Genomic DNA, 26,461 nt, shown 5'->3' on the forward strand with positions numbered 1-26,461 from the left:
CCGACGTGGGATTCGATCCCAGGTCTCCAGGATCGCGCCCTGGGCCAAAGGCAGGCGCCAAACCGCTGCGCCACCCGGGGATCCCTTAAATTTTTTTAAAAAAGATTTTATTTATTCATTCATGAGACACACACACACACACACACACACAGAGGCAGAGACACAGGCAGAGGGAGAAGCAGGCTCCAGACAGGGAGCCCAATGCGGGACTCGATCCCAGCAACCGCAGAGCCACCCAGGTGTCCCAGATAAATAAAATCTTAAAAAAAAAAAAAATCTCATGGGATATAAACAGAATCAGAGGCGAAGAAAAGAGAAAGCCCGCGTCCTGTGAGGATAGGGAAGTCTGGGGCGCGGAGGTGCTGAAAAGTTGGCAGAGGCCACAAGGGACTGCTCGAGTCTGCAGACACTTTTGCTTCCAGCATCCTCGTTCACACCCAGGCTAATCCTGGATCTGCCCTAAATAGCAAATGGGGCAATGGTTGGCTCGGAAGGGCAGAAAGACACGCGGGGATCTGCAGCCCCGGAGGTGCAACCAGGTCCTGTGCTCCTCCGCCTGGAAGACGTGACAATGGGCGGTTCATTGGCTCTTCCTGAGCCTCCTTTGCCTTCTTCCAAGGGGGAGAAAAGACTCTCCTCCGCGTAGCGAGATTTAATGAGCTCGTGCACGAGAGGTGCTCAGCGCAGCGCCGGGCGCACAGGAAGCGCTGAACGCGGGGAAGCCGTGACTGTAATGGTTGGAACAGAAAACCAAGCAAGGGTTACGACGAGGACGAGTCGAGGCGCCCAAGTGCCGTAATAGAGACCTTCGGGATGCGGAGGCGCATGCGCGGGGCCGCGGTTCTCGGGGCAGCGCGGGCGCTGCGCATGCGCCGGGCCGCGGTTCCCGTCCAGCGCGGGCGCTGCGCATGCGCCGGAAGTCGCAGCCGGGAAGCCGGCGAGGTCGGTTCCGCCCGACTCTGACATGGCGGCGCCCTTTGTCTGCTCTGAAGTGCCGTCCCCGGCCCTCTCGCGGCCGTGATGCACCTCCCTCTACGGTGGGGTCCGGGACATGGCAGGTGAGGGTCAGCAAGCGCCCGGGGCTGGGCAAGTCCCGGGAGCCGGGCGGAGGCGGCGAGGGATGGGGCGCGGCGGGAGGCCGGGGACGGTTGTGTGGGGGAGGGGAGGGGACGGCGGGGACCCCGCGGGGCAGCTGGGGGAGGGCGGGGGGCGAGCGGGCCGGCAGTTCCTGCGGGGGAGCGCGAGTCGGCCCCCGGCTCGGGTGACGCCCCCGCCGCCCGGCTGTCAGCGCCCCTGCACCCCGCGCCGCGGCGGGGGCGGCTGTGCGGCCGCAGGGCGGGGGCCGCGGGACCGGGAGGTGCTGCCCCCTACAAGGTGACTTCATTCATTCATTCCTTCCGCAGACGGTGGCTCGGCACCCGATAGGTTGTGAGGATCGAGCCAGCACTCGCGGTGCAGTGGTTCAAAGTATGACCCGTGGAGCCGGGCGGCCCTGTGCTCGCCAGCTGCGTCCTGGACGAAGCTCGGGAGGCTCTCGCTCTCTGCCTCAGTTTCCTCCTCCTTAAAGCAGAGACGATCCTACAGGCTGCTCCCTGGGGTTGCCAGGAAGAGCAAATAAGGCAATAGGTGCAGAGTGCGGAGATCCCTAAAGGGCTCTTAGGGGCGTGCAGGCGAGAAAAGCGTTGTATTCTCGGCTGAAGATGGGAGCTTGTGACAAAGCTTAGGAGCTAGTGTGATAGTTAAGGTCTGTGCCTGGAGGACGGAGCTGAAAGGTAAGACGAAAGACGCTGGCTGCGGCCTGGTCCTCTGGGGCCGTGTGAACCTAGTTAAGGAGTTTTCAGTTTTAGGTTAATGGGAAGCCATGGGAGAACCAGATTCGTGGATGTGAAGGATGCATTAAAGGGTACAGGCCTGGAGGCCAATTAACAGGCTGCTAGAGTAATCCTATCTACAAAGGATGCGTGGCCTCCAGTCCGGTTAGAGGGAGACAGTGGAGAGGGAGGTTTCGGAGCATTGACCGAACCTGGCGATGAGTTAGATGAGGAAGTTGGAGGTCAGCGAGAGGTCAGAACTGACCTCCTAGTCTTGATGGGCAGGTGGCGATAGCACTCAGTGTGATCAGTGTGATCGGAGCAGGATGGGGAGCAGGTGTGAGGAGGGAAGGTGCATTTAGTTTTCAACACGTTGAAAGCAGGTGCCTGTAAAACATTCGAGTGGAGCTGTCCAGCGGTGAGCTAGCAGTTGTCATCCACTTAAAAAGTCCCTCAGGTTGTGGGAGGGGGTGTGCTTACCGAGGGCAAGGGTGTGAAACGAGAAGCAAGAGCATTTGAGACATCCCTGGGGAAGGCTAACGCTGTAGCGTCGCAGGAACCCCGGGCACAGTCTTGTCGCTCTTGCTTTACAACATTGTGTTATATGTCTTTTCGGTAAGCAGGAATTTCTAAGTGTAGGCAGTGGGAGCGGGGTTACTCATCTTTGTGTCCCAGGCTCTGGCACAGTGTCTGACGTGCAGCCGGCCGAGGATGATCCAAACAAACTTGTACCGAGCGTCTCCATTGTGCCAGGCTCCGTGCTCAGGGCTCTGGATTTACCTGTGTTTCTTGGACGCGTAAAAGGGCAGCTCTTAGGGAGCTGGTGCCTTTCGGGTTCTCATCAGATTTTCCACTTGGGTGTCTTTGATTCAGGTAATGAGCTGGAGGAGGAGAGCCAAGCTGGAGTTTACGCAGACAAACTGTCAGAAAAGAGTAGCCTGGGCTACTTGGAAATCTGAGGTATGTCTGTAATGCTCAAGGATGAAACAGACCAGGAGGTCAGTTTGTTTGTCCTTCTCTAGGCTCAGCATGACTCAGATCACCCTTTCAAGATAGTTTTTTTTTCTTTCTTTCAAGTTATAAAGTAATGACTACATCTGAGTTTGATTGGGAAATTGTGGCTGTCATTATGTTTGGTTTACCCACAAAGACCACACTATGTTAGTCACTGGGCAAATGCTCACACTTTGTTTTAATCACACACAACCTAACATGCGCTAGCAAGGCATGTACTCCTAAAGTACAATGGCTGAAACAAACTCAAAGTATATTCCTCTCCTCTTAAAAACCTGGAAGTAGGCAGTCCAAGAACTGGTAGGTCATCTTGCTCTGTTCCATGAAGTATCTGGGAACAGGGTTCTAGTGACCATGTGGCTCTCCTTGCTCAAAACCAGGCTTCCATCTCACGGTCGAAGCTGGCTGCTGCAGCTCCTGCCATTGTGTATGTACTCCAGCTGGCAGAAGGGGAAAGATAGAGTGGGGAGCACATGTTCATTCCTTTTAAGGTTCTAATGTTTAAAGATACATATTTTTGTAAAAAATGTCCCCAAACATAAGCATCTGGTATACAAACCAAAGAACGAATCATGACTGTTCCAGTGCTGGAGGGAAAGCTGGCTGAGAGAGCCTGCTCCGTCCCTCGGGTGACTGGATTGCTGTCTCTGGGGCTTGGGCTCAGCCTGAGGGGAAGCCCACTGCATTGGTGCAGGAGGGCTGGACATTCTCCCCATGCCTCTGTCTCCCCATGGCAGGCTGCTCTGGCTTTGAGTAGGTTGATGTTGCTTGCGCCCGGAGAGTCCAGGCTTATTTATGCATTCAGCTTTTTCTGTGCCCAGCACATGTGACACTGCGCTAGATGCTGGGGATGTAAGACTGGATCCTGGGAGCGAGGAGCTCTTAGCCATGTGGATGATCACGATACAATGCAAAAAGCACCACGGGGGAGGCGCGCGGGAGAAGGATGACTGATTTTGGAAGGCTCTGCTGAAGTGGGGGAGATTAAGAGTGAACGGCATGTTTGGATTTACATCTGTAGAGGTCTCCTCAGATAGAGGCAGCAAGGACCCTGGTGTTGGTTTTGCATCCTTGCTTCCCTGCTTGGTGGCTCTGTGTCTTGAGGGCCAGGTACTTTACCACTGCGCCTCCCGTTTCCTCATCTGTCAAAGAGGGATAATAGTATCAAGCTCACAGAATTGTTTAGAGAACTACGAGAGATCAAGCCTGTACATCACAGGATTGGCCACATAAAGGTGAATTACCTCCTGCTGCGAGGTGAGGGGTGCTTCGAAGCCAGAGAGCCAGTGAGGATTGCAGTAAAGCAGACCCAAATCCATAGTGATGCTGGTGTGCATCCTCCCTCAAGGCAGGAATTATCCAGATTGTGCAGAGGGGATCAGCGACTACTCTTGAGTTCTACCAAGCTCTCTATTTAAAGGTGTCCATCTGTGGATTCTCAGAGACCATACTCTGAAAGGTCTGGTGAGGGGTCCTTTGGGAAGAAAAGGATTGCCTCTGCCTGTTTAATTCCTGCAAGCTCAGATGCTTCTGGGAAGCCTTCTCCGGTCCTGCCCAGCCACCCACCCCAGCTAAGTTTGGAGCTCCTCCTCCGTTGATTTCTTAGCATCCTGCACTGATCTCTTGATGCAATTCATATCTCACATTATAATCGTAGGTTTCTATGTCTCCCTGTTAGCCCACCAGCATCTTGCAGGCAGGGACAGGGGATCGTTTCTCCTGGTAGTCCCACTGCATAGCTTATTTCCTGGCACATAGCCGGTGCTCAGTAACTGTTGTTGGATGGACAGATGGTCAGCCTTGATTAGCTGAAGAGGAACTGGCAGTTAAGCTGGTGAGAACTCCAGTGTGACATGGGGTTGGTGTGCTATTGTTTGAGGAGAGGAGAACCTGATGGTTTATTTGGTATCTGTGCGGTGTATGGATGTAACCATGGTGAACTCCAAGACCTGAACTATGAGAATGTGCACAGCAGCACTGTCTCAGCAAAATACCAAAGACAACCCAGTCTATTCTCTGTCTTTCTGTCTTTTTCCAGTAGAGCATGGTTTCTCAGCCCGGATGTTCTTGACATTTGGGGCTGCATAAACCTTTGTCTTGGGCTGAGCTGTGTACTTTAGGATGGTGATGGCATCCCTGGCTTCCACCCATAGATGACTGTAATACCCACCCACCTCCAGCTGTGGTAGTGGGGTATGTCTCCAGACATTGCCAAACATTTCCTGGGACCAGATCGTCCACATCTAGAACCCTGCAGTAGAGAGTACTGGTTAGAAACATGAACTTCGGGGCACCTGGGTGGCTCAGTCAGTTAAGTGTCTGCCTTTGGCTCCGGTCATGATCCTGGGGTCAAGCCCCTTTGTCTGCTTCTCTTTCTCTGCCCCTCTCTGTGTCATTCTCTCTCTTTCTCAAGTAAGTAAAAATCTTAAAAAAAAAAAAAAATTTATAAATTAGACATACCTGGGCTCATGCTATTCTTATACTTACTAGATGTGTGCCTTTGGGCAAAATACTTGGCCTCTCCAAGCCTCAGTTTTCTCACTTGTAAAGTGGGGATACTGATGACCTTGCATATAACTTCATTGGCCAGAATTATTGATGAGGTAATGCATGTAAAATGCTTTCTCGAGTCCCTGATTCCATCATTGGTAACTGGTGTTATTATATGTTAGGAGAAGAGGACCCTTGAAAGGGTCAAGAAAAAGTGTGCAGAGGAAGAAAAAAAATGTTTGGTAGAGGAATATGCCCAAGGTACACAAATCAGAAGGTTCTAAAGAATGCACCGTGGAGAGGCGCCTGGGTGGCTCAGTGGTTGAGTGTCTGCCTGCCTTTGGCTCAGGATGTGATCCTAGGGTGTTGGGATCGAGTCCTGCCTCTGGCTCCTTGAGGGGAGCCTGCTTCTCCCTCTGCTTATGTCTCTGCCTGTCTCTCTCTCTCTCTCTGTGTCTCTCATGAATAAATAAATAAAATCTTAAAAAAAAAAAAAAAACTATGGAGAGGTGCCTGAGGGATGCAGTTGGTTGAGCATCTGACTCTTGGTTTCAGCTCAGATCATGATCTCAGTCGTCAGATCGAGTCTTGTGTCAGGTTCCAGGCTCAGTAGACAGAGTCTGCTTGACATTCACTCTCCCTCTAGCCCTTCCTGCCCTTCCCACTCATACTATCTCTCTTTAAAGTAAATAAATAAATCTTAAAAACAAAAAGTGGCACCATGGAGTCTTCCGAGCCTGACCCAGTTCCCCTCTCAGATAACTGTTAATAGTATCTGCAGAACTATTCCGTGTGTGTGTGTGTGTGTGTGTATCTGTGTGTCTAGGGAAGACCATTTTTCAAGAGTCAAATGATTTGACTTGGTTGTGGGACGTGAGCCCTGTGAGTAGGAGGGCAGCCTCTATGGGCGGAGCTTCAGGGTTTTACTAGTTTGTCGCGTAAAAGACCAGGTGGCTCCTTCTTTCCTGGAATTCTTCGAAGGGTGGTGGCTGAGTGGGTGGTGAGGAGGTACCCAGACTCGGTGTCTCGGCAGGGTGGCACCACGGAAAGAAGGGAGCCAGCCTGAGAGAAAATGAAGAACTAAGTACATTGTGTGCCCAAAGCATGTTGTCCTGGAGACCATTATCTCCTCCTTTTGCTGGCCACAGTTTCTAGATGATTGAAGTAGTAAAGGTCAAAGAGTAACCATTTCAGCCCTGAGGGATTTCTGCATTGGCCTCAGACGTGTGCGTGTGTGTGTGCGTGTGTGTGTGTGTGTGTGTGTGTGTGTGTGTCGAGGGTCAGCATGGGGACCTGGCCCTTGCAGAGGTCCTCACGCTAGCAGTAGCTTGACCACCCAAAGACCAGTTAAAGTAGACCTCCGCTATGTCCTCGCTGCAGATTCTGCAGGAAACCAGGGCTTGGGCTCGGGGAGTCCAGCCTGCTTGATGGGAATTAGACGAAGCAGAGGGCCTGGTTAGAGTTGAGAGTTGCTCACTCCTGTCTACACAGCGGCAGGCAGAGGCTCACAGGAGGCGGTTCCAGCTGAGGACGGGGTTGGCTGGAAAGCGGGTGTGGTGAACCTGCTGGACAACTTGCCGACTACAGCTGACACTGTTCTGTGACATCTAGGGGGTTGAGAGAGTAGATCCTTCGAGTCCTCATCACAAGGAAAAAATTGTTTTCCTTTCCTTTCTTGTGTCTCTGTGAGAAGATGAATGTTAGCCAAACCTATTGCGGTCATCATTTCACAACACATGGAAATTCAAACCATCTGCTCTGCACCTTAAACTTACACAGTGATGTATGTCAGTTATTTCTCAGTAAAACTGGAAAAAAAAAAAGAAAATACTAAGCTTCTTAAGAGCTCTGGCAGTAGAACCTGTTGGGCCCACCCCTCCCACACCACTTCCTATGCTGGAACTATTCATCTAAGCAGCCACTTTCCTGTCCCGAATGGGAGGCACTGCCGCCCAGCGGGAAGCTGTGTCTCCAGTGGCTCCCCAGCCTGGTGGGTGAAGCACCTCTCATTTCAGTAGTCTCGGGACTCGGGGGCCCTGTCAGGGACTTTCCTGGTTTACTGTAACTCAGCTGCCTGAGTTCATGCTTCCAAACATTGTTTAAAGTCAGAAAGAACATTGTTTAATTTTGTAAGTTGTTTTTGTTAAATATTGAGTAGATACAAAGGAGTATGTACAGTATAAAGACTAGAGATACAAGAAAACCATGTGCCCATCGCTCAGTTTACAAAGAAGAATGTTACCGGTGGGTTTGGAGCGCCCCTCCCTGATCCTGGCCCACCCCACCCCCAGCTCATCGGTTTTGCTTTTTAGCACTCTTGCTTTTCTATAAAGTTTCACCACGTGTGTTGTATGCTAAACATTGTGTTGTCTCATTTGGCTTGCTTGTGAACTTGATAGAATCATGTTGTTTTTTTTTCGGTGTCTTAATCTGTTGGCTTAAGGTGTGTTCTGGAGAGAAATCCAGTGTTGGCCTGTAGTTGTACTTCACTGTCTCAGGTGGTTATGTTCCATTACAAGAGAATTTATTTATCCTTTGTCTTGCTGACAGACATTTGGGTTGTCTTTGGTATTTTGCTGAGACAGTGCTGCTGTGCACATTTCTGGACACGTGCAAACGTCTGCAGGGTAGAGCCCCAGGAGTGGGGCTGAATCACAGGGTGTATGAGCTTCAGCTCGACCCAGTAGTACCTGTTTCCAGAATGCTTCCCCCCGTTTACAGTTCAACTGACAATTCTGTTTGTTTCACATCCTCCCAACTCTGGTTTTACTAGACTTTAAAATTTTTAGTAATCAGATGGGAGTTTTTATCATGTGGTTTTGATTTGCATTTTCATGATTATTAGTTAAGCATCTTTTCATATACTTATTGGTCATTCAGGTTTCAGCTTCTGTGAAACAGCTACTTTAATCTTTTGCTCATTTTTCTATTTGTCTCTTTGTTGTATATAGACTTCTTGCTTGTTACTGGTTTTTATTTATTTTGTATACTAATCCTTTGTCAGATATATGTATTGTAACTATCCACTTCAGTTTGTGGCTTGTCTTTTCACTGTAGGTTTTTTTTTTTTTTTTTTAAACAAATTCTTAATGTTCATTTTTTTCTTTTACAGTTAGCACTTTTCCTTTTTAAGAATTCCTCCCTACTTAAAGTTTATAAATATATCCTCTATATATTGTCTTCCAAACATTTTATGATAAGGCCTTTTATGGTAAGGTCTTCAGCCCATTTAAAATTATTTTTCTGTGTACTGTGAGGTAAGGAGCTAATTTTTTTTTAAGTGTACCAAATTATCCTAAGAACTACTTATTGAAAAAATACATTCCTTTTACATGGATCTGTAAATGACACCAGTGGCCATTATAATATGTCAAGTGTCTACAAATGTGTGGATCTGATCCTGAGTGCTTTACTATTTATTCTCTTTCTCTGTGCCAATATCACGCTGATTTAATGACTAAATTTTTATGTAACAGTTCTTGGTAAGGTCTTGGCCCTTTGCTCTTCCATCTTCATTTTAGATTGTGCTTGTTGAGTTCCATACAAATTGCTGGGATCTTTTATTAGAATTACTTTGAACTTATCAATTTGGATAGAAATGACTTTTTTATGATATTGACCCTTCCATGAACATGGTTTATCTCTCAGTTTACATAACTTACCACAGTCTAACTTTAGTCACTGTCTCACACCCTACTCTTGAACAGTTAAGGACCTTAGCACACTTTGATTCCCATCACACCCTCCTTTTATTCTATAGGGGGGTATTTCAGTTCTTTTTTAAATTTTAGAAGACCTCATTCAGTATTGTTTAGATTTGCTCATTTATTATTAACTAGTTGGTCTTCATTCCTTCTTGCATTTAATACTTTAATTCTGGGATCACTTTTTATCTACCGAAGTACATCTTTTATGATGTACGAATTTGGGCTAATGTCTTTTTGGGGGCCCTCTAAGGGGGTTACCAGTTCTCTGAGGATTTTACCCTCCATTTGATGCCAAGATTTGATAGAGGCAGTTTTCTGTATAGTCTTTTTTTTTTCACTGACTTGTAACTCTGTGTGGCCCCAGCTTTATTCTGGCAGGGCCCTCCTATGAGACCTCCATCCTTGGGAGGGAGTGGGAACTCGAGCTTGCTCAGTTCCACAGATGCCTTTAAAAAACAACAACAAAAAACTTATTTATTTATTTAAAGATTTTATTTATTTATTCATGAGAGACATGGAGAGAGGCAGAGACACAGGCAGAGGGAAAAGCAGGCTCCATGCAGGGAGCCCGACGTGGGACTCAATCCGGGGTCTCCAGTATTAGGCCCTGGGCTGAAGGCAGCACTAAACCACTGAGCCACCCGGGCTGCCCTACAGATGCCTTTTTAATACCTACTCTCAAAGCTCCACTTGCTCTCTCTATTCTAGCCTTTGCTTAATTTCATTTGACCTCTAGGTGTCCCTTACCAATTTGCCAGTTTTTTTATGTATTTTAAAAGAGATTTCACAATTTCTCTTCATTTGCAGCTGTTTGTTATGAGAGTTGGCCTGGATACCTGGTGTGCCAGGCTTCCAGAAATCAAGAGGTTTCTGAGTCTTAATTTTGTGTTTCACCTGGCAGCAGCAAACACCAAAGATTACAATGAAGACTTAGTCATGTTCACTTATGACTTTTACAAGATGTTTTGTGACACTTATTAGTATAAGGAAAGGGAGTTGGTAAGTGCCAATTAACAACAGAATTTTCAAACTGAGGGTCTGTAGAGCCTAGTATTCCATGTCTATCCATCTGTGGAAGTTTTGTCTCTTTCTGAGGTGGAAAGGTCAATTCTTTTAAAGTATGATGGACATGGCCTTGAGTCTGGGTGTGTCAGTGAGACCTGGATCAGCTGACAGCCTCTCTAAGGCTTGATTTGCTTATCTGCAGGATGGGAACAATCATATTAACACCCTTCTTGCAGGATTACTGCGGGGATCGATGAAATAGCATGTATTATGAAGTTCCTTGCAAGCGGGCAGCTACAGCAGCCTTTCCAGTTATTCCCTTTGGTGGCATTCTCTCCATGTGCTGCTGCCCTTTGGAAACAATGAGCCTATGATTTCTGTAACCTCCCAGTTGCTTCACATGGTGGTCCTTATTATATATTAGCAAAGCTGTGTTTTCTCTGTGGGCCACACAGTCCCACCCACAGCCCTTTACCAGGACTCACAATTTTGTTCCAGCTGGGTGAAATCTCCCATCAGATTGGGAAAGCATAGCATCTGCACCGTGGGCTCTCTTATCAGTTACTCCCCCAAGCATTAGTTTTTACCCGACCAATGAATGCATTAAACATTTACATCCATGTCAACAGGCTGATCCTGCTCTCTGGAACACACCTTGGCCCACAGTGGAAATTGTCAGTCTCTTAGGTTTTTGCCAGTCTGCTCCTGAAAGTGGATCTTATGTTTCTTTATTTTTATTAGTGAGGCTGAACATCTTTTTTTTCTGTATAATATTTCTTTTGTGAATTGCCTCTTCATTTCCCTTTCCTTTCCTTTCCTTTCCTTTCCTTTCCTTTCCTTTCCATTCCATTCCATTCCATTCCATTCCATTCCATTCCATTCCATTCCATTCCTTTCCATTCCTTTCCATTCCTTTCCATTCCTTTCCATTCCTTTCCATTCCTTTCCATTCCTTTCCATTCCTTTCCATTCCTTTCCATTCCTTTCCATTCCTTTCCATTCCTTTCCATTCCTTTCCATTCCTTTCCATTCCTTTCCATTCCTTTCCATTCCTTTCCATTCCTTTCCATTCCTTTCCATTCCTTTCCATTCCTTTCCATTCCTTTCCATTCCTTTCCATTCCTTTCCATTCCTTTCCATTCCTTTCCATTCCTTTCCATTCCTTTCCATTCCTTTCCATTCCTTTCCATTCCTTTCCATTCCTTTCCATTCCTTTCCATTCCTTTCCATTCCTTTCCATTCCTGGAGAGAGACACACACACATACATACACACACACAGGCAGAAAGAGAAGCAGGCTCCTCATGGGGAGCCTGATGTAGGACTTGATCCCAGGGCCCCAGGATCATGCCCTGAGCCACCCAGATGTCCCAGGAGATTTCTTTTCTTGTTGATTAGTTTTTTGTAATGGTTTTATTGAGGTATTCATGTAGCATCTGATACAGCCATTTAAAACGTACAATTAAATGGCCTGCATTGTATTCTCAGAGTTGTGTGACTATCAGCACTATTTTCAGAACATTGTCATTATCTTAGAAAGAAACCCACCACCCATTAGTAGTCACTCCCCACTTCCCTGTCCCCATCAGCCCTAGACAGTGTGCTGCTTTGTATCCTTATGGATTTGCCTGTTCCGGGCATTTCATGTAAATGGAATCATGTAACATATGGTCTTTTGGCTAGCTTGATTTAGCATAAAGTTTTCAAGGTTCATTCTTGTACCATTTGTCATTACATTTTCTATTGTCCAATATGCTATTGCATGGACAGACAGACCACATTTTATTTACTCATTCATCAGTTGATGGACATTTGGGTTGTTTCCACTTTTTGACTGTTATGAGTAATGCTGTCATGAACATTCGTGTACAAGGTTTTTTTTTTTTTTTAAAGGTTTTATTTTTTTTTTAAGTAATCCCAGTCCCCAATTTGGGGCTCAAGCTCACAACCCCAAGATCAAGGGTTGCATGCTCTACTGAGCCAGCCAGGTGCCCCTGTGAACAGCTTTTATGAGGACCTATGTTTTCATTGTTGCTTGTATGAGGAGCATTTTGTATAGCAAGACTGTAACCCTTATTTACCATATAGGCTGCAAATATTCACCCCTAATTTACACTTAGGGGTAGGAAGGCGGGAAGAGTAAGGTAATATGAATGAAACAGAACATATAGGGGCACCTGCCTGGCTCAGTCAGTGGAACATGTGACTCTTGATCTTGGGGTTGTGAGTTTGAGCCCCATGTTGGGTATAGAGATAACTTAAAAAAAAAAGTCTTAAAAAATACAAAGAAACAGAACGTTTACATTTCTGACCAATCTTTCATACTCCTAAGCATTAAGTTTATGCCATGCCTTCCACAGTAAGTGGGCCCTTGGGGCTGGTCTGCATGCCTTATAGGGCATTGGTGCTATTGCAAACACTCTTTCTGTATCTGTCTGTGTCTGTGTCCATTTGTCTGTCTCTGTCTCTCAGGCTACCTGCGTTAGGACTGGGAAATGGGAACCAGGCAGCAGTTGGGGGTACTTTCCAACTTTGTCTCAGAAGCTCACACTTCAAAGTGACTGGCTGAAGAACCACCAGGGTTGCAAGTCATCCGTTAAAAGGCTTCCAGCAGCTTTGCTGATTCACCGCTGTTGCAGGTGGAGGGGATCTGAGGGGCTGGAGGTCAGCCAGCACTGTTTGTTCAAGGGCAAGCACTGGGGCCCTGAGCTTCCTTAATCCTCCCAGGGCTCGAGTCCAGAGACTGTTCTAGAGCAGCAGTTCAGTGGCTGGAGTTGAGGAGCCCAGCAGGTTTAAAAAAATCCTTGGAGATTGAGACGTTGAGTTCTTGACCGCTTTTTATCCAGGCCTAACATGAATTTCTGCACTTCCCCCAAATACTCTTCCAAAACATCTTGGCACTCATTTAATTTTTCTCGGTCAAGTCTCACAAAATATTTTAGTTTAATCCTATTGGGAGTAGTAAGTATACAATTTTTTTTTTTTTAAGATTTTATTTATTCGAGAGAGAGAGAGGCAGAGAGAGCAAGAGAGGCGCAGAGACACAGGCAGAGGGAGAAGCAGGCTCCATGCAGGAGCCCAATGTGGGACTCGATCCCGGGACTCCAGGATCATGACCTGGGCCAAAGGCAGGTGCTAAACCGCTGAGCCACCCAGGGATCCCCAGTATACAATTTCATGTTGGCTTCTGTCTGTACTTCTGTGACCGTATAGATACAGCCTGTGTAGTTCCTGTTCCTCTCAAGATTTCCAATATAGGGAAGGTTTTAAAAGAGGATCTGCTGAACGTTAGGTGAATGTGTCATTTTTTAATGATCATGCACACGGTACCTGTTATACTTTAAATGCATGTGTTTGTAATCTGGCAGTCACGTTAATGAAATCATTTATTCAACATTTACTTTATCTCCTCACTGGAAGGGACCTCAGCAGTCACCAATCCTAGTGAGGAAACAAACTTAGACAAAGTCAGCCACGTGAAACTAATGGGCTGCACGAAGTCCAGATACATCCACCTCTAAACAATTGGTACCCAGCCTCCTGTTTGCTTTTGGCTTGGATCCTTGATCTTAACTAGTTTCATGGAAAAAGCAGTCCTTCCTTGGAATTGTCATGTTCTGTTTGCTCTCTCAATGAAAGCCTCACTATTTCTCCACAATCATTGTGCTCTTTGTAGAAAGCAGGTGGCTTTTGCCCTCAAGGATGAGCGCTTCTGTCTTCTGTTCTGGTTACTGTTGAGCTAGCATTGCCATTTGCAGGGCCTTTGCCCAGTCTTACTTCATGTTAACATTTTATTTGTCATGGGGGCCTGATGAGATTTCACCTCCCATTTTTAGAAGATGGGGCAGGGGTTCCAACACTCGGTTCCCCTTTTTATATGGTTCACCAGTATCACTAGTGTGGGTTTCTGTGTGACAGCAGGAATGATAGGGGCCAGTGTGGCTGCTTTATGCAGTGGGAACTTGTATCATTGTCTCCATTTACAGGAGGGAAATTGAGGTGCAGAGGGCTGAGTATTTTTGTCCAAGGTGCTCGGCTAGCTTTGGTTTGATGCCAAGGCAGGAGTGCTAACTGGGTCCCAGGAGTCCATCAGCAACCTTGGAGCTGCACGCAGAACCGTGTGTGTGTGTGTGTGTGTGTGTGTGTGTGTGTGTGTGAGAGAGAGAGAGAGAGAGAGAGAGAGAGAGAGGGAGGAAGAGGGAGAAGGCCTCGGCCTCATTCATTATGGTATCAGAGCAGCAAGGCTGGGTCTGGCAAAGCCTTCCATCTGCTCTTCTGGGGATTTTCAGTTTTGTCTCCGTAAGGAATTTCTGCTCATAAAGATTTCTCGGGTGACACATCCTTTGTGCAAATTACCATAATTTTCCGTTTCCCTTCTGAGAAATTTCTTCCTGTTGAGAAGTTTTGAGTCACCAGGTCTTGTAGAAAATGTTGTAAAGTTTTTCTAATAAATAGAGATGAAGCAACTGCAACTTTGTGGATAGTTTCTTTCTTCCTTTTTCTGCTTTTTAAATAGATAACATTTATAAGTGGCAAAAGAAAATGCAGAAATGACATGCAGTGAAAAATAGAGATCCTTCCTGCCCTTGCCCTGCTCCTCTGAGGAGCTCCCTTATACATTTCTTATATGTCCAGCGATTTGCACTTTTTTTTTGGTTTATTTTTTATTTATTTATTTTTTTAAATATTTTTTAAATATTTTATTTATTTATTTAGGATAGTCACAGAGAGAGAGAGGAGAGACACAGGCAGAGGGAGAAGCAGGCCCCATGCACCGGGAGCCTGACGTGGGATTCGATCCTGGATCTCCAGGATCGCGCCCTGAGCCAAAGGCAGGCGCCAAACCGCTGCGCCACCCAGGGATCCCTTTTTTTGGTTTAATATATGAGCTTAGGATTTCACAGCCTGGTTTTATGGTTTTGGACAAACCACACAGCCCAGCTTCCCCTAGTAAGGGTCAGGTACTCTGTGTTAAGGGACTTAGAGCCACTCCAAGAAGAGGTACTTAAGTTTTCAAAGGATATTATAATATCTAGTGGACAGGCCATTTGCACAGGGTGCTCTGAAAGATCCTTGTGAGCATGTGTTAGATCTGGAGCCACGAGCTAAAGCCTTCTGGTGCCAGCTGGGGGTGACATTGTCCCATTTTTCACATCCCAGGGGCCCAGCAGTGTGGGACTTTCTAACTTATTTTTCTGCTTCTCACCCTCCCCTTTTCCCACTGTTCTCCATACTGATGCAGCCAGAGTGACTTTTCTGAAATGTAAGCCTAACCATGGCCCTCTCTTAAACCCTTGGCCAGGCTCCCAACTGTCAGCCAGGGTGAGCACTAGGGCCTGGTGTGGTGGGCGTGGCCCTGCATGTCTGACTCTAGCCTGTCCCTCCCGCTGCGTGTCTCACCACGTTTTCCACTCCTTTCTCTTGTGATGCTGAGGTGTGCTGTCCTGGCCCGCATGCCTGCGCACTTTTCTCTCATGCACCCCTCCCCCCATGGCTTCTGCAGTCCTCAATCTGAATCTCCTTCGTGCCTTTATTCACATGTCTTGTTAGATGTGGCAAGGTACCGTACCTCCCAGGGGTGGCACCCCTTCAGAACTCCTCTGAAGGTGGTGGCAGAGTCTGGGACTTGCTCCATGGTGGAAGGCCCTTGAGGGTGGGCCCTTAGACAGGCCTGGCCTTGCTACCTGTGGAGCTGTCTGTTCCCAGCAGGCACCCAGCAGGCAGTGCTCCGCAGTTGATGTGAAATATGGGCCTGCTACCCTGTTCCCTAGCCCCCCCAGTGCAAAGATTAGCCCCCCAAATCTATCCATACTTAGCTTGAACGGGCACCTCTTCCCAGGCTTTCTGCCCCCGAGTGACACAGTAACAAACGCCTCATAGTAGAAGTTTGAAGCCAGGTGGGAACAAAGTCTGAGTGCTCTTTTGTCACATTGGACCAGGCCACGGCTCCCTCCTTTTTCTCCACCTGCTGTGGAGAGGAGCCGTGCGCTTCACTGGTAAAGGGGGCTCACTTGGGATAACCTGGTTTGTCTTGATTCATTTTTTCCCTTTTTGTTTAACTGCGTATCAGTCACAGACTTCTGTTAGAGAATACCTGATTCCACTTTTGCCAGGATTTGTGTGGTACTTCCTGTTATTTTTTTAGTCCTCACAATTCTCATGTACATGGCGGTTTTCCTGTTCAGTGGGTGAACAGTCTAGAACTCAGAGAAGCTTGCCTGAGGCCACCCTGGTATGACTGGGGCCAGGATTCACATGCATGTCCTTTGATCTGAGTCTGTTGGTGTTCCTCTTTTTTATTTTAGAGAGAGGAGAGGGGCAGGGGTGGGGGGTGGGAGAGAATCCTAGCAGGCTCCACGCTCAGCACAGAATCTAGCTCAAGGCTCCATCTCTTGACCCTGAGATCATGACTGGAGCTGAAATCAAGAGTTGGACGCTTAACCAAGCCACCGAGAGCCCCTGTTTCCTCTTCTTTGTCCAGTATTTGCTCCCATAGGGACCCCAGTCCATCCTGTGGCTTATCTACCATCCCTCCCATAGACATCTCTGTGTTGTGTTGGCCCAACAGAACTCCTGCTGCGCCTGCCCTCCCTCTGCCTGCTGTCACTCCTCACCTGGGCCAGTGGCACCTGCTCTTGGCCAGTTTCTCAGGTGACCAGTTTTGTGTGGTCCGTGACTCCTCTTCTCACTGCGCACATTTGCCTGATCAGCTAGCTGACTGTTGGTTCTCCGGAACAGCTTCCCAGTCTGGGTCTGACTGCTTCCACTTCTCCACGCAGGGCCTCCATCTCTTGCTCTTCCCCCGTGTTCCTCTGCTCTCTTTGCCCCCTTGCGGTCACTCCTTTGCACCCTGTCTTCTGGGGGACCCCAGCGTACTTAGAAGAAACTCCAGAGCCAGACTTGCCTCTAAGACCCTGGGTGATCTCAGCCTCTGCTGTGCGGGCGTGGGCTTGTCTCATTCTCTCAGGTTCCTCCTCTCCAGGCATGCCAGCCCCTCTGTCAGAGTCACACCTACCTCAGGGCCTTTGCATTTGCTCTCTGTGTGCCTGTAACAGTTCCTGGGCTTAGGGTGGCATGGCTGGTTCTTATACTTCATTCGGGTCTTTGCTTTAGTGTCACCTCCTCAGAGAGGTCTTCCTTGATTGTTTTCTTAAATAGCCTCTGCCTCTTTTGTCTCCACATCTTGTGCTTTTTTCACAGCATCTAGTATGTGAGCTTATCTGTTATACTTCTTACCTGTCCTCCCCACGATGCTCATAACTCTAAATAGACCTACGACCAGCACAGGGGAGGCGCTCGTCTAGCACTGGTGAAGTGCTTTTGTCTTTTCTGTGTGTCTGCTCCCTGATTTAGAGGCCGTGGACCCTGAGAGGGGAAGGTGATCATTAGGAGTCGCTGCTCAGCTTAGTCGCCCCCATAGACTTTCTGTATATTGAAGGACATTTCTTCTTATTGCTTCTCAAATATGTATAGGTGCTGTTGTGATTAGTGGAATGGAAATTCTTTTTTCATAGTGGTTTTTGCCCATTATTTTCTCGGTTAAAAAGCGCCAAAAGTACAACTATTATTTCCTGAGGGTCTGCTGAATATTCGACCTTGAGTTAGTCGTACTCAAAAAAGCCAGGAATCACCACTCTGGACAGGCCTGTTCCTTGACTGGATTTATAACCATGTGGGAGCAAGGTCCTGGGGTAGGTGCTGTCAGCAGCTGTGAGTAAGCAGTCCCACCTGGCAGTGAGCTTATTAAACCTGGTAGCGGAGGCGGAGCAACACGTCGGCCTCCTTTCAGGCTGTGTCTGTGTACTGCTGCCCAGGGAGCACTGGGGTGGAGGGCAGGATGTTGGGAGAATGATCGGATGCCACCAAGTCCCCATATTCTGATTTCATCTTTCTGGAAGCAGAGCCCTTAATTTACCCTTTGTCAAGCTTTAAGAGTCCCCAGAGCAAGTACTAGCATGCTGGAGTCCAGACTAGTGTGGGTGCCCCGGGACCCAGGACAGCACTTTCCTCAGGGCCGGCCAGCCTTCCCACTCAGCCATATTCCTGGAGCGTGGGGTCCATTGGGGGTATGTGTGGGGGTCTCCATTCCCTCTTCAGAAGTGTGGAATATTAGAGATCATGGAAACTGTATAATTTGAGAAGCAAAGGCAGCGTTACAACTTAATTTTATATTTAGATATGGTTTTTAGGTGTTTAAAAATCAGTATTTTTTTGTAATACAAACTTCACAGAAACTACTACTGAGCCGTGGCTGGTAGGATTATGTAGAAGGTAACTGATTTTCAGAGTGGGGCCGTTACCCAGTAGAAGATAAAGTATCAGAATCTGTGGCTGTTGGGAAAGGCTGAGTCAGTGTGTTCATTTACCTAAGGGGAGAATTGATTTTAAAAGTTTGAGAAGCAGGGGCGCCCGGGTGGCTCAGTGGTCGAGCAGATATCTGCCTTTGGCTCAGGGAGTGGTCCTGGGATCGAGTCCCGCATCGGGCTCCCTGCAGGGAGCCTGCTTCTCCCTCTGCTTTGTCTCTGTCTCTCTCTGTCTGTGTCTGTCTCTCTCTGTCTCATGAATAAATAAATAAAATCTTTAAAAAATTTTGAGAAGCACAAGCTTAGTATAAGAGCTGTACTTGCTGGGCCAAGAGGAAAGCGCCAGAAGGGCTGGTTTTGTTGGTATTTGCCTCTCTGGCATGTTGCCCTGAAAAGGGATAGTGTCGCGGGGAGGATGGAGGGTCGGGCAGGTGGGTTTCCCGGATGCAAGGCTGGCCTGCCGTGAACGTCACTTCCCTGGCCTGAGTTGGTGCGTGCTAAGCTGTAGACGGGAACCACCTGTGTTGCTAGAAAATCCGGAATGCCGAGCAGCTGGAAGGCGAATGGGGCTCCCTCTCACCTGCCCCTGGACGTAAGATGGCTGTGTCATGTCCAGACCCGCAGCCGGGCACAACGTGTTCTGGGAGCCGGGGCTTGTCGTTTGTCAAAGTCAGCGTCTCGTTGTGTTGGGCTTAATGGCTTCCCTCTGTGTGGCAGTTTGGAAGTGCTGCCTGCAGTGTAGTGCTTGCTAATAACCTGGGTAATATTTCACGTTTGACAGGTGCCCCTTTGACTCGGAGATGGAGCAGGGCTCTGCGGACCCACTTACAGCTCTGGGCAGGCGCTCCAGCCTTCACCCGGGAGCACCCTCGGGCTTTAACAGAACAGTTGTTCAATATAAAGTGCTTCCCCGACAGAGAAAATTGCTCTGAATGGTTCTTGCCCAGCGCCCCTCCTTTCCCTCTCTCCCTCTCTTCATGTTAATTGGACTCTGGGATTTTTCCAGATTGCTTTTAGAAAGAATAATGGGTTATGATTACAACGTCTTAACAAGGTCAAGTCACTAAATAGTTACCCCAGGTACCCAGCATAAAAGAATATGTAGAAACCATCTGATATGGTCTTCGGCCTAAAAATAAAACTGTGATTTGCATCTGTGCTTCCTGGTAACATTAGCTTGGCGAGTGTACCGTGTGTCGGGCGCTGTTCGGGCTCTGTGCTTACAGGATCTACCTGAAGTCTGTAACACACGTGGGAAGCGGTCCCACTGGCCCCATTTTGCCAAAGGAGGAGCTTTGCTGGAGATGCACCACTGGTGAGGCAGGTGGCCGAACAGGGATCCGGGTCCTACCTGGCCTGACCCCAGAGGCTCTGCTGCCTCTGTACTCAGGGTGGAACTCGACACCCAGGATAGCCATGTTCATAGTTTTTAGGTGGTCAGGTGGTGCCACGCATGCACCGTGTTTCCTGGCATGTTGAAGAGACTCCATTAATGTCATTTCATTGTTCCTGGGGGGAGGGGGTCATGGAGTCTGGGATCCCCCAGAATCTTAAGGGTTTCAGCACCCCCGGGGAACTCTTCCTTACGTTATCATCTGCCTGTGGATGTTTTGGAGCTGAAACGTGAATGAGATGCATTGTGTTTTCTGTGGCCAGGCCCCCTGCACCCTGCTCGGCTCCTGGGAAACCTGAGACCTGGGTCTTAGCACAGCCCCTGCGAGAGCGGCCGCAAGCATACTTGGAAATAACCCTGTCACTGCTAGATTGAGTGTGGCACCTGTACCTCACGTTCTTCTTACTAAAATTTTTGTGGACTTTTGAAAAATGTTGCCATACAAAAGTATATGAAATGTATGTTTAACTTAAATAATCTAGGTGTGTCCAAGTAAAGAAATGGAGCACTCCCAGTGTGTCAGAAGACCCCCGCTTGTCCCTCCTCCCATCCAGACAGAACTGTCATCCTGGACGTTTTGTTACTTGTTGCCTTTTCTTTCTTTTCTTTTCTATTTTTTTTTTTTAAGATTTTTTATTTATTCATGAGAGACACAGAGAGGCAGAGACACAGGCAGAGGGAGAAGCACGCCCCGAGCAGGGAGCCCGATGCGGCACTCGATCCTGGGACCTAGGACCCTGGGAGCATGACCTGAGCCAAAGGCAGACGCTCAACCAGTGAGCCGCCCAGGTGTCCCCGTTGCCTTTTCTTGACGGTTTTACCGTCCTATCCATTCTCTTGCTGTGAGCAACCACTTCAAAACTTAGTGACCTAAACCATCAGCAGTTTATTACTTCTCCCAATTTTGTGGGTTGACTGGGCAGTTTCTTTTGTTCCACGAGTTGTTGGGGTCAGCATTCATGTGACAGCATTCAGCTAGTAGCTGGGCTGGAGGGTCCAGGAAAGCATCTCCCGTACGGCTGTCCGCTGTTCTTCATGTGGGCTGTGCACGCAGCGTCTACTCCAGGGCCGCTCTGTGCCTCATCCCTCTCCAGCAGGAGAGCCTGGACATCCCTGCGATGGGGTGGCTGGATTCCAGGAGAGCCACGCGGAATCCGCAGACCTCTTAAGGGCCAGGCCTGGAACTGGCACAGAGTTACTGCATCTTGGTGGTCAGAGCCACCCAAGTCCGGGTGGAATCTCCCAGCAGATGTGGTGGGATGGGGGGATGGTGGTGGCCATCCGTGTCCATGTTGCTTAGTTGGGCCTGTTTAGAATCCCACCGCGGGTCTCCTCTAGGTCCTTCAAGTTTTCATTCCCAAACAAATTCCTTGTGAGGCAGGCCAGGGGTGAGTGTCCAGCTGGGTGGGTGGCCATCTGAAGAGCATCCCACTTCTGACACCATAAGTCAGCCCCATTAATCAGGGACAACCACTGAGCAGCTGGCAGTGGCACAGGGAAGGTACCCGAGTGCAGTGAGGAGTTTCTAGAAGGTCATGCCAGTTTCTTGAGGGGACAAATATGTGCCGGTTTGAGGCTTCATTTTCTGTATCTGACGTGAGCACTTTGGGCTTGGTGGGCTCTGTGGTCTTGTTCTGTTTACATTTTCTTTAGTTCTCACTTTTAGGGTCTTAGAGTAGCTTTAAGGCCCACATTTATCACCCTTAAAGCAAGACAAAGTAAGGCAAAAGGGACCCCCCACACTTTCCCTTGAGTGAAAGCACTGCGTAGCAGGGGTGAGGCTGGGGGAGCCACACTTGATTCCCCGGCCTTGGCGATGAGAGGCAGCAGGGCTGTTGATCATACGGTTGTTTCAGATCTCCTTGGATGGCGACGCCTCGGTGCGTGCGCTGGCTGGGGTGGGCAGCTCCCCGTGCCCGCGGGACCCACACGTCCAGCTGTGTGGCCCAGGCAGCCCGCTCACCTCTTTCCTGACCCCTCTAAGCTTGGCCCGATCGTGGTGGGTTCCTGTCACTGTGGAGCGTGAAAGGAAACAGAAGACAGTGGGAGGAGTGCCGTGATCTTCTAGAGCATTTCACGGAGCTCTGGACGGGAGGTTCTCGCTCAGCCCCCGAGGGGAGGACCAGGCCAGCTGGGCCCTTACCTGCTTACCACCTTGCCTTAGGGAGTAAGGGGCTGGTGGAGCTTTCTAGCAGGCTGCCAGCTGGGGGAGGTGGGTGCTGGAGGCAGCTGGGGGCCTCTGGGCTCCACCTGGTGAGGGTTATAACTTGCCTGGAGGGGGGCGGGAGCACTGGGGAGCCCCCGCGGCCCGCTGGCTCTCCCCCGGGCTGATGGCAGAACCAGCCCCTGATGGCAGAACCAGCCCCGGGAGCCAGTGTTTAGGCGACTCTTCAGCACGTGGCCTCCGCCTTTCTCCACCTTTCTGCTCCTTCCTTCCTCAGGCTCTGCTCCCTCCCTTCCTGGTCTCCCACGGCTTCCTCTGCTGCTTCCTCTCACCGTCTCCCCTTTTCTTCCTTTTTAGTCTTTGAATTTGTCAAAACAGGCACCCTTTGGGAGTATTTCTCTGTTGGAACAGCTCTGGGGGACCCTGTGTTGTGCCCCCCACACCCGCATCTGGCGAGGAGCATGGTCAGCATTGGGTGGAAGACCTCCTCCTGGAGGGGTGGGCGCAGGGAGGTGCCCGGCCACCAGCCACCTTCCCCCGACCTTTACTCCCCCGAAGCCTCTGAAATGAGAGCCGGGCCTGTGCCCTTTCCCTGGAAGCTGTGGCGGGACCGCAGCACGAAGGCTCCTGAAGGCTCTTGAGGGCTCCTGGCAGGCGTGGGCCCCTGGCCCGCCCCGCTGAGCAGCTGCCCTTGGGGCCCGTGTGGTACCCCGCCCCCCCCACCCCGGGGGTGGGCCCCAGAGTCTCTTCTCAGGTTTACAGCAAGTCAGGTGGCCTTGCAGCTGGGGCAGGGGCAGGGGTCAGCTGCTGCTCCCGGTTGTTTCCAAACTTGGGACACTTCCTCCCTTCCTCCCTGGTCCATTGTGGGTATTGTTGGGTCAGCTGCCGGACGAAGGTGAAGGAGCCAGGCCCCCCCGGCGATGGGCGGCTTCTGCACCCGGCTTCTGAGGACATAGGCAGTGGCTAGGGACCGGGACTTGGCTGCCGGCCGCACCTGCCTTCACCCTCTGCCTGCCCTGTCGGGGGTGCGCTGCCTTCACATCCCAGGCCTGAGTGCCCACGGTCTGGGCCTTTAACCCGGCACCGGACATGGGTCCTTTCCAATGGAGCCCCGCCTCGGTGACATCCTCCAGCTCCCGGACACATAGCCCTGCCTTTGAAAACCTCCCAGACGCCACCGGGTGGGTGGGCTTCACAGCGTTCAAAGCTGATGGGGGGGCTGAGCCCCTCTTGGGGGGTGGGGTGGGCGTGGCTTTCCTTGCGGCTCGTTGTGGCCAGACCACCATACATGGTCACGGCTCCTGCGGTGACTCACACAGGGGGGTGGGGGGTGGGGGGCTGATGTCCCTGAACCGCGGGAGCCCGTGAGGGGCTGCTGGAACCTGGGGGCTAGGAGCCGCAAAGTGTCCTTCGCACCTGCCCAGAAACAGCCTGGGGCAGCTCCGAGCAGACCCAGGCGTCCGATGCCCGGCCAGGGCATGACAGCCTGGCCCTGGTGGGTCCGTGCCAGGGCCTGTGCCAGGGCTGGCGGCCTGTGATCCCAGGAGTGGGGTGCTGACTTTCATTTTGAAATTGGATCTTTCTTGGACCGAGGTGCCTGCTATTTTTCCTATAAAATGCTCATCTGAGATGCACTCTGGTGTGGCGCTGCTGCGGAGGCCCGAGCTGTTTTAGATACTTATTTAGCCCTGGCTTGTGGTAGTTGGTTATTATTCGGCACCAGGCCATGGAATTTTTCTGAGCATATTCACTTGAGACGGTTGTGGGATTTCCAGGCATTAATGAGGTCTTTGACAGAGAAACTGCGGCCAGACCAGCAGCTCTTGGGGTCAGGACCAAGGCTCATTCTTCCGCCAGGGACCGACTGGAGAGGTTTCTGGAGGCAGAGGACTCCCCAACTTTATGTGGTTCCCTGAGCCTATGAATCGGAGAGAGAGAGAGATCCCTGCCCCCAAGGGCAGGACTTTGCCAGACCCTGTGCAGGAGAGGGTCCACTCCTGAGATGCTGGCAGATGGAACACCTGTCTTCCCAGATGCACGTCTCACCTGTATATGACAGAATGGGGGGAAAAAACCGAAATAAAAAGGTTTTCATAAAGCCAAATGTATCTAGTTGAAAGATCTGTCCTTTCTTCTAAGATTATGTCCTGCATCCTTTTTTTTTTTTTTTTTTAAGATTTTATTTATTCACGAGAGATGCAGAGAGAGAGAGGCAGAGACACGGAGAGGGAGAAGCAGGCTCCCTGCAGGGAGCCCAATGTGGGACTCGATCCCGGGTCTCCAGGATCAGGCCCTGGGCTGAAGGTGGCGCTAAACCGCTGAGCCACAGGGGCTGCCCAATGTCTTTTTTTTAATGCTCTCAGTAATCGGTGCTTTGTGTTTGTTTTTTGACTTTTTAATGTCGTTACCTGGCAAGATGCAGAAGTGCTGTTTTGTGTTGGTCCCTCAAAGCTTTTGGTTTTGGGAACTTTGCTGACCAGTAAACCCAGGGATCTAGGAGCCACTGGTCAGCCTTGGCTTGCACAGGGAATCTGGAGCGATTTACCCTTTGTGGATGTAGTTTCCCTCCTCTGCCCCACATTTCTCACCTGGGAGGGTTGGGGTGGACTGGTCAGGCTGGCCGGCGTCCTTCCTCTGTGCTCACGCGAAGGCCCTGTGGCTTCCCAGCCATGGATTTTCCCCAGCACAGCCAGCAGGTCCTGGAGCAGCTGAACCAGCAGCGGCAGCTGGGACTTCTGTGCGACTGCACTTTCGTGGTGGACGGCGTTGACTTCAAGGCCCATAAAGCAGTTCTGGCAGCCTGCAGCGAGTACTTCAAGATGCTCTTCGTGGACCAGAAGGATGTGGTGCACCTGGACATCAGTAACGCGGCAGGTACCCCGTTGGGTCCAGGGCTGAGCTTGTGGTGGCCCTGTGCCGCGCAAGGCCCTCCTGGGGGCGGCCCTTCAGGCCCTGGGGTGGGCCAGGCCTCCCACGCAGGACTCAGGCCATGAGCATGTGGGCACCTAGTTGCTGCTACGTTTGCGGGGCCTGTTTTGACTGGGAGAGAACTGACAGGAAGGGCTCATGATAAGCTCATCATAGGGAACATAGGCTAGGCTTGTCAGGAGGGACAGAGAACAGGTGGGCTCTGAGCCCCCAACCCCTTCCCCTGGCTGAGTCTGTCCCGAACCCCTACCACAGGGCTGGCCCTGATGGGGATGGCCACAGCTGGGGCTGGGAGGGGGTCGGGAAGACCCGGCATTGAGGAGGGAACCGGTCCTGGATTTGGCTCCTGACCCAGGATGGCGTGACCTTCCACGGGAAGGTCAGGGCAAAGTGGTGTCCCCCCAGTTTACAGATATGGAAGCTGAGATCCAGAGCGGGCAGGTGACTGGCCTGGAGGTCACCTACTTTGTGGCAGAGCCCTGATGAAGGCCAGTGCTGACACCCTCTTGGTGGCGTGTCCTCCAGTGGTGGAGTGTGGTGACTGGGAGAGTACACGGGGGTGGGTGGGGGCGTGTTCACACTGCTGTCCCCTGTGCAGGGTAGGAGTTCACCTGGCCTTCGTGCAGGGTGCTGTTTACACTCTCAGTCCTCTGTTCACACCCTCTACTGCGCAGAGCAGGTGCTCACACCCCTGTCCTCCATGCAGGGCAGCTGTCACCCCCTCCGCCCTTTGGGGGCCTATTTCATTTCAGAGGCTGTGGTCTGGGCTGAGGGTCCTCGGGTTGCCCGCCTGCCCGCCAGTACGGGCCGGGGAGACGGTGGCCTGCCATCCCGCTACCGAGTCGGGCAGCTGAGGAGGCTGCTGGTGCCGGGCCTGGAGGCGGGTCCGTGATGGCTGTCTGTGTCCTTGGCAGGCTTGGGGCAGGTGCTGGAGTTCATGTACACGGCCAAGCTGAGCCTGAGCTCTGAGAACGTGGACGACGTGCTGGCCGTAGCCAGCTTCCTGCAGATGCAGGACATCATCACGGCCTGCCATGCCCTCAAGTCACTCGCTGAGCCGGCCGCCAGCCCTGGGGGGAATACGGTGGCCTCGGCCGTGGAAGGTAAGACACTTGGCGGGCTGTTCTGAGTAGGTGGCTTTGGAGGCAGTGCTGCCTCGGACTCTCTGCTTCTCTCTGGGCCCCAGTTTCTTATCTGGCCTTGCCTGCACCGTGGGGTGCTGGTAAGGAGTAAAGCCTCAGGAAGGACCTCACAGGGGCCCATCTGCCTACCCCTTCCCCCATTAGCTGCTTTGTGCCCTGCTCCCTTAGCCCTCTGCACTTGGGGGTCGCTCCTCCTGCAGCTCTCTGCTGTCGGGCCCCTGGTGCCAGGTGTGGGACAGACGCTCTTGGTACTCTTTGCAGAGAACCCTGTTCCCCTCCCAAGCACTGACCTCTGACTGGTGGTATTGTCTTGCTTGTGAGGTGTGCTCCCCGACCAGTGTGGGAGCCCCACGGAAGCAGCGGCCGGGACTGCTTATCCCAGGCCCAGGCACAGCCTGGTGTGGAGGAGCTGCCCTGGGAACAGACTGCTAGAAAGTCCTGGGCTACCTCACCCCTCCAGGTGGTGGGCACGGGATGGGAAACGGCAGGTCTGTCCTGTTCCATG

General features: G+C 50.6%; 1 protein-coding gene and 1 long non-coding RNA gene across 7 annotated transcripts in view; both read left to right on the top strand.

Moving 5' to 3' along the window:
- The first annotated feature begins 901 nt into the window (after nucleotides 1-901).
- Nucleotides 902-26,461, top strand: part of ZBTB17 (zinc finger and BTB domain containing 17) — a 31,376-nt gene continuing 5,816 nt past the window's right edge. For 2 of the 6 annotated variants that reach the window (XM_077899505.1, XM_077899510.1), the window contains exons 1-3: nucleotides 904-1,058; nucleotides 24,554-24,760; nucleotides 25,729-25,917. In XM_077899505.1, coding sequence (XP_077755631.1) covers nucleotides 1,052-1,058; nucleotides 24,554-24,760; nucleotides 25,729-25,917 — 403 coding nt within the window. In that variant the 5' untranslated portion in view covers nucleotides 904-1,051. Of the gene's footprint in view, nucleotides 1,059-1,351; nucleotides 1,375-1,403; nucleotides 1,773-2,684; nucleotides 2,772-24,553; nucleotides 24,761-25,728; nucleotides 25,918-26,461 lie in introns of those variants that run through there. The other 4 variants (XM_077899507.1, XM_077899506.1, XM_077899509.1 and 1 more) reach the window with 4 other exon arrangements.
- On the top strand, nucleotides 14,900-22,378 carry LOC144314877 (uncharacterized). Its single transcript, XR_013380728.1, has 2 exons — nucleotides 14,900-18,921; nucleotides 19,111-22,378. It is a non-coding gene; the product is annotated as an uncharacterized LOC144314877 (long non-coding RNA).

This window comes from Canis aureus, chromosome 5, assembly GCF_053574225.1.
Source record: "Canis aureus isolate CA01 chromosome 5, VMU_Caureus_v.1.0, whole genome shotgun sequence".
NCBI lineage: Eukaryota > Metazoa > Chordata > Mammalia > Carnivora > Canidae > Canis > Canis aureus.